This window comes from Desmodus rotundus, chromosome 12 (genome assembly GCF_022682495.2).
Source record: "Desmodus rotundus isolate HL8 chromosome 12, HLdesRot8A.1, whole genome shotgun sequence".
In the NCBI taxonomy this organism is placed as follows: Eukaryota; Metazoa; Chordata; class Mammalia; order Chiroptera; family Phyllostomidae; genus Desmodus; species Desmodus rotundus.
In genome coordinates this window covers 27,581,251-27,588,955 of record NC_071398.1, presented here as the reverse complement: position 1 = coordinate 27,588,955, position 7,705 = coordinate 27,581,251, and the positions used below count along the sequence as shown (strand labels likewise).

At 54.2% G+C, this 7,705-nt stretch overlaps 1 protein-coding gene across 1 annotated transcript; it reads right to left on the bottom strand.

Annotated features, from left to right (window-relative positions):
• On the bottom strand, positions 1 to 4,547 carry ADAD2 (adenosine deaminase domain containing 2). The gene is made up of 10 exons (XM_024555857.3): positions 4,103 to 4,547; positions 2,395 to 2,535; positions 2,015 to 2,062; positions 1,800 to 1,925; positions 1,564 to 1,714; positions 1,311 to 1,478; positions 954 to 1,186; positions 611 to 854; positions 209 to 329; positions 1 to 122 (listed from the first exon to the last, which is right to left on the bottom strand). Exons 1-10 carry the CDS (start codon positions 4,545 to 4,547, stop codon positions 18 to 20), a joined length of 1,782 nt encoding a protein of 593 aa, XP_024411625.2. The 3' UTR covers positions 1 to 17.
• Between the last annotated feature and the right edge of the window lie 3,158 nt (positions 4,548 to 7,705).

Here is a 7,705-nt window from a genome sequence, read left to right as displayed (position 1 = left end):
GCCCTTGGGAAGTCTCTTCAGTTTCTGAATTTGCCCACCAATGGCTTCGAGGGCCAAGCCCCCAGGCCCTGCTGTTCTAGGAGGAGAGACAGCTGCTGGCGAACCTCCTGGTAGGGCCCAGCCTAGGGTAAGAGGTGAGAAGGGGTGAAGAGAGAGTGCCTGCTGGGGGCGCAGGAAAAGGGGAATGGAGGGGAGGGAAGGAGCTGACCTTGGCCTCCTCGTAGGTCTTCAAGGCCAGGAGGTGGGACTTCCCCAAAGCTTGGGTAGCCTGGCGGAAGGCCCGGAGAAAGGCTGCCTTGCAGAGGCGGGAGGGAGGCCCGAGGGCAACACTGGAGAAGGAGAGAAAGGACACAAAGATCAGGGGAAGGAGAAGATGGACTGAAGTACAAGTCTGCACCACGCCCCCCAAGTGCCATGAGGATCTCAGGGGATGTCATGGGGGGCCACGGTGTGGGTTACAGAAGTGCTGGCCACGGTCACATTGCTGTAAGAGGCGGAGCTGGGACTGGAACCCAGGCTGGTGACTAGATGTATGCTTACCCCACGGGCAGGGAGATGGGGCCCCCCACCACCAGGCCCCGTCCCCGTCCCTCCCACAGGCCCTTCTCACTCGGCTTTCACACGTCCGGTAGTCGCATCCACAACCTCGACATCAGTGTCCCCCAGGCTCCAGTTGAGGCTCACGTCATGGCAGCTGTTGGAGGTGGGGTCTAAAGGAGCCACATGGGGGCCTGAAAACAGGTGTAGTGTGGTACGGGTGTAGGGAGGAGGCAGGCAGGACCCCAAGGCCCTGTCTAGGTTGGGCCGGGTGTGGATGGCACTGCTCAGCGTGGGGGGGTCGTGGCAGGGGTCAGCTGTGGAAGCGGAAGGAGTAAGACAAGGTCTGAGTCACCACCGTCTCCTTCAGACCGCCCAGAGCCCCCTTCCACCTTCATGCCCCTCAGGGCCCTCACCCAGGACAAGGCTGGTGGCGTAGAGGGGAGGCAAGAAGTGGGCCAGCAGGGCGCCACCCAGCCCTAGCACAGTCCAGCGAGACAGCTTGTCGCTGGCTGAGAGGCAGCCCACGTGGGTGTCCCGGATCGTCGGGGACACGAAGCACACAGGCTTCAGCTCCCCCCGGATGTGGGCTTGCAGTCGGAAGGGGGCGCCATGCAGGAGACGACCTTCTGAGGATGGTGGTGGGAGGCTGCAGAGGCAAGGGAGGAGGCAGGACCTTGGACACCAGAGCCAGGGCCACTCTTCTGACCCCACCTGACACTGCCCTTCCCAATCTGTCACACCAAGGGACCCCACAGGGGTTCTCCACATACTAGATGTCGTGAGCAGCTCCCTTGGGGGTGTTGCTGACATATAAGTGTATGAAGATCCGGGGCTTGAGGACAAAGGGGAACCCAGGCCCAGCCTGGGGGGTCAGCACAGACTGCTCCCTGCCCTTGGGGCCACCCTGTGTTGCCAGCAAGAGCTGCCGGTACAAGAATCTGGGAGAGACAGGGAGGAAGCAACTGGGAGATGCCGCTTCCTGGGCAGGGCTGCCGCAAACCACCCACCCAGCCCACCCTTCACCTCAGCAGGGCCCGGCGCGCGACCACTAGGCCGTGGCAGTCATGGAGCTGCCGGCCTGAGAACTCCAGCCAGCCAGCACAGCTGCTGTTGCCTGTGCCCAGTGCCACCAGGTTATAGATCTCCTTGGCATGGCCCCTGGCACCTGGGACCTCTGTGAGGGGAGAAAGCAGAGACAGTGGTCTAAGTAAGGCAAGAGACCAACAGGGGCCTTCCGAGGTGGGTGAGGCAACTCCTACCTCTCTCCAGGATGACGGCAGCCACGGTTCCCTTACAGGCCCGGTATGGTGAGGTCTCACTCACCAGGCGGTCAAAGCCAGCACTGACCACAGCTGCGCAGCGCTGCTCATGGGTCAGGATATTCTCTGCGTATGGGGAGAAGGCAGAGGTGGGGGCCCCACAGGCCATGCCCCTCCTGTCGCCACAGGTGTCAGGTCAACAGGGGCCCACTTACCTACATTCAGATCTCTGAGTGGAGGCCCGCTGGGGGTCTTTGGGGGCTCTGGAAGAGAGGCAAGGGTGTGGGTCGCCATGGATGCTGGGGTCTGCCCTCCTGTCTTTTGTCCTTCAGGAAACCAAGAGGTTCCATTGTTGAGTGGGGTCATCTTCCAGAAACCAGTTCCTGGCTGTCCCTCTAGCAGTCCTTGCCCCCAGGATGGGCAGGCTTCAAAGGACATTAGGGCAAGGGCCAGCCCACATCCTCCTCTGCAGCTCGCCGCCGGCCTGGTCCTAATGCCCAGACAGTCTCTGCAGCAACCCGCCCTGCCCACACTCATGCACACAGGGCTTCAGCACCAGCTCGGGCTCAGTCACCTGGGTTACCTGGCCCCTTACCTGGGCTTTCCATCTGACTCTGGATGTACTTGAGGGCAGAGAGAGCCGCCTGTTCTTTGGCCTCCTTCTTGCTGTTGGCAGTGCCTGCAGGGCAGGCCACCCCATCCAGTTCCGCCCATACAGAGAAGGGGCAGCAGGGGTCTAGGGAAGGAGGGGGCATGAAGTGGTGTCCTGTACTCCATGTCTGTCATGGGTCCTCTCTAGGAGGGCCTCGACGGCTGTCCCACCTGAGCCCCAGCAGCTCAGCTGTGCTTCCTCCCACCCTCTGACGCCCGTGCTGGCCAGAATGATAGGCACAGAGACTGCCGACTCCTGCCCCAGGCACAGAACGTGGTGCCTTGGTGTGCGGGGCCACCATCACTCAGAGAACCCTCACAAACCCCCTGAAACAGGACTGTATGACCCCCTTTTACTAAAGGCCACACAAAGGGCAGACAGGGTGCCCCGGTGGTGCCAGGACCCAAATCCAGGGCCGTGCTGTTCTCAGGATAATGGCCCTGAGCACAGAGCACCCGCGGCTTTTCCGCAGACATGCCTCTGTTTCTCTTCTGCGTGTGAAAGTTCCGACTAGCACACGTTATCATTTCAGGTGTTACTTATGACACGAAACATGAAATCCTCAGACTGGGATCACTTGGTCAAAGCGCATAAACTCAGTTCAGTTCATGGCAGTTGCTGGTACTCGCTGCTAAACTGTTTCCCCAAAAGGACTGCTCTTCTAGAAGAGAACCCCCAACTCAGCGCTGCTCACTAGCACCCAGATTCACCCACTTTAAAAGGGCATCGAGCATGCAGCTGGTAGGTACAGAAGGAAGACTGGTATCAGAAAACCAACACACAGCAGCCCGCACAGTAGTGACTGAATCTGCAGACAATCATCAAACAAACAGAACCAGGGATGGTATTAGGGGTAACAGGATGCTCACACCACCTCCAGGTGCCACCCCCCCATGACTGATGAAGCACAAAGGGAAAGTAAAGACACCTGTTGCATGCTGCCCAGCCCGGCCCTCCCAGCTGTTACTGCCAGTGGTAGGACAGACAGACCACAGGCGTCCTGGTGGGATTTGCGCCCACGTGCGCCTGCCAACAACAATGCATATCTTGAACCCAAGCCTGAGGAAAGAGCCAAACCCCAGTACAGAACATTCTACAAAACAACTCTTCAAAAACAACTCTAGCCGACTCTCCAAAACCATCAACGTCCTGAAGACGAAGACACTGAAGAACTGGTTCAGACAAACGAAGATTGAAGAGGTGTGGCAGCTAAATGTGATAGTTCCTGCTGGTTTGGAAAGAAGTGGCCATTCTTGGGACAACTGGCAAAATCTGAATGTGAATGGTAATCGGGCAATGGTATGTCAATGCTAAGTTTTCAGACTGTTCAAAAACTCAATGTGGATGTTCATATATAAATAAACACACAGAACGGACAGAGAGACATACACAAAGCAAAGGTGGCAAATGTTAAATGAAGAGTTTGGGTGAAGAGTTTGTGGGAGTTCTTTCACACTCTGAAACTCTGTCAAAATAAAAAATAAAAATAAATGAATAAAACCCGTACCTATCCATGGAAACAGTGGACGGGGTACCTTAAGCTGAAGAGGGGGTCTGCCTCAGATCCTAGGCTCAGGCCCAGCTCATGGATCCCCCTCTTGATCTGGGGTTAGCCTGGGACGTGCTGCCATCCCGGGCCGCTAGACCTCACCTGCCGTCCGGTCCTCGCGGAAGATCAGGGAGACTCCCAGACTGGCCGCGTACTGTATGAGCGAGGCCACGGCCTGGTCAGGCGGCAGATCTTTGAGTTGCAGGCCCAGCTGTCTGGCCGCCCTTCGGAAGTCCCCAGCGGGACCTGTAGGCGGGACACAGACCCTCGGGGATCTTCCCATCTGTCCCTGTAAGTCTTCCGGTGCCTGAGCTGTCCCCAATACTCCAACTCTGGCCCCCACCAAGGGCCCGCCGTCCCCCAGAGTCGAGGCCGGGGCCTGCCCACCCCCCTCACTGTCCACGCTGGGGACAGGCCGAGGCTGCCTAGGATCTTGGCCTGGGCTGGCAGAAGGATGCCTTGGACTAATCTGCAATGAAGCCGCCAGGCGGGGCTTCCTGCGGCCACCGTCATCGGCTCCTGGGCTCGTGCTGGCCAATGAAGCCATGGCCGCACACAAGGACCAGGTAGAACAGCGGCCGATTTCACGGCGCGTGCCGTTTTACACCAGCCACCCAGCTCGCATGTGGAGAGCACGTGGTGCGGCGTAGTGTGCGTGGTGAGCTCAGCCCCCCCACCCCCCACACGCCATTGGCCAATGAGAGCCCGTGGAGCTGTGGCAGACAGGGCTCTCAACCAAAGGGAAGGCCAGTCTTCTGGACAGCGACCTCCTGACTGTGGGCAGAGTGGTCACCTGGCCCACATCCCACTTCCGGGGCAGGGGTTGGGAGGCGGGGATGGTATGAGGGAACTCCGACCTGTCATGGTCCTGGGGAAGCAAAGACTAGGGAAGGAGTCTGGGGACCCCAAATCCAGCGTCCTACCTTGCTGCTGCGCAAAAATTTCCTGAAACCACAGCCAACCCAGCAGCCCACCCAAGTTACTTAGCTGAGCCTGGAGATCCTTATTAGGTAAGTGAAGGTGTTCTACATGGAAGCAGCCCCACAGTGTCTTTGGCATTTACATTTTAAAACCATAAACCGGGCCCTCGTTGGCTAGCTCAGTTCCTTAGAGCACCAGTCTGATGCTCCAAGGTTGTGGGTTCAGTCCCCAGTCAGGGCACACATGAACACATGAGCAAGTGGAACAAGTTTCTCTCTCTCTCTCCCCTCCCTCCCTCCCTCCCTCCCTTCCTTCCTCTTTTCTCTCTCCCCTCTCTTTCTTTCTTTTTCTCTTTCTCTCTCTCTCTCTCTCTCTCTCTCAAAAATACCACAGACAAAAACCTGTAAACTGTATGCCTTCCTGAAGCCAACCAGAAGTACTCTCTAGCCAAAACTAAACACTTGGTCCCCTGCTCTTTCTCTCCTCAAAAAGGATTTTGACTTGCCTCATAACAATACCACAACACAAATCCTTTACAATGGGAGATGAAGGATGCAGGAGAAATAACAAGAATAAGGTGAAATTAGGGACGAAGACAATCATGTGGCCTGCTGTGATGCAGCACGTAAGTGCTTGAAGGGGGCCAAACGTTGGAGTCTCATAGGGGCCAGTGAGTGGGAATACAGGACCAATAACTCTGTTCACAGTCTTGCCCCCTTGTTGCTGCAGATTGCCGCCTCTGGGCCTCACAGCGCAGACCGGGATGGTGGCCGTGTGGATGCTGAGAAAGAGCTGATGGAACCAGGAATGTATTACTTGGGAAGCGCAGGGTGGGGGGCAAGGTAGATTCATCCTTCTAAGCGTTTCAAGGATTGGCACCAGGGAGAACAGTTCTGGTTTTGGAGTGGAGTTCGGAGAGCAGAATCGGGCCTAGGAGGTAGAAAGCCAGCGCGGCAGGGCTTCAGCAGTGAAGTGGCGGCTGTCTGAAACCACGAGGTGTTTGAACAGAGTTTCCAAACCCAGAAACATCACCAACAGGGAGTTGCACGAACTAATAGCGATACGTTCACACAATGGACTATTACTCAGTAATAAAAAAAACTACTGTTATATGTACAACGTGGGTAAATCTCATAGGTATGTTGTATGAAAAAAGCCAGCCTAAAAAGAGTCACTTCTGCATGGTTGTATTTACATTACTTCTTGAACTGGCAAAATTAATCCAGGTAATGATGCAGAATTGTGGTTACTTCTTAAAGCAGGCATTAGCTGGGAAGCGGCCCCAGGGAATTTTTTGTAGTAATGGAAATGCTCTCTGTCCTGGGCTGGGTGGTGATTACATGGGTTTATAATGTATGTCAAAATTCAGTGAGCTGTACACTTAAGACCTGTGCACTTTACTGCATGTTAAATATGTGTAAGTTACAAAAGGAAACATAACAGCTTGTTTAGAGAAAGAGGGAGAGAAGGAAGAAATGGACTTGGCCTCCCAGTGCAGAACCTAGATGGGTGTCTCATAAGAGTGGTAAGCAAAATTATGGTCCTTCAAAGATGTCCAGGACCTGATTCCCACAGCCTATAAATATGTTATATCCTATGATAAAGAGGAATTAAGGTTGCAGGTGGAATTAAGGTTTCTGCTCAGATGAATTTAAGATAAGGAGATTATTCTGGATTATTTGGGTAGGTCCCATGTAATCACCAATGGGGAAGAGGGAGGCAGAAGAGTCAAAATCAGAGACGGCATCCTGAGAAAACCTCAGCTGGCCATTGCAGACTTTTGAAGATGGGTGGGGGCTGTGAACCAGGGAATTCAGGCAGCTTTCAGAAGCTGGAAAAGGCAAAAAACAAAAACAGCCTTAACCGGTGTGGCTTAGTGGGTTGGGTGTTGTCCCGCTAAGCGAGGGGTCACCAGTTTGATTCCCAGTCAGGGCACATGCCTGGCTCAGTCCCCAGTTAGGGGGCCTACAACAGGCAACCAATCGATGTTTCTCTCCCTCCCTCTCTTTCTCCCTCCAATCCCCTCTCTCTAAAAATAATTTAATAATCATAATAATGATATTTAAAAAAAACATACCTGATTCTCCCCTGGAGCCTCCAGCAAGGAACACAGCCCCGCCCTCACCTTAACTTTAGCCCAGAGAGACCCGCTTCAGGCTTCAGCCCTCCAGACTGTACAGTATTGTGTTGTTTTAAGCCACTAAGTTTGTGGTCATTTGTTACAGCAGCATGAGGAAACTAATAAAAGTGGTCTTTTTTTGCATGCATAGCCGAAAATTTTTGAAAAATTATGTATTCCAAATTTTGTAGTCACAAGTTTAAATATATTTTTGTATGTTTTTATCAAAACTGTGGAGATGAAGACTGAGCTTATTCCACTTCTGAAAAATGCTCTCCAAATGACTCCCAGGGGTACCTGGGCTTCTGCTTGCAAAGCCTGCTTCAAAGGGTGTAAAAACGATCATTAAGATACCTACTGAGTAATACAGTGTCTGGCACATAGTAGGTGCTCAGTAAGTGTGTGTTGAATGAATTCATTTAATACTCACAAGAATCGTGCGAAATAGGAAGTTAGTTAAGCAGAGGTGGAATTAGAACTTCCAATTAGGAGGCTATTGTGAAGGCTTCAACGGGGCCTTCACAATAGGGACTTAAGTTTCTATTTCTGGTGCCCAGGGCACCGCCTCCACTCCCACTCCCCCTCCACCCGGGAGGTGGCGCTGTAGGGCGCCCGTGAGGTCGGGCTGGGAGGCGGAACTTTTTGTCTTCCCGGGAGCTCTTCCG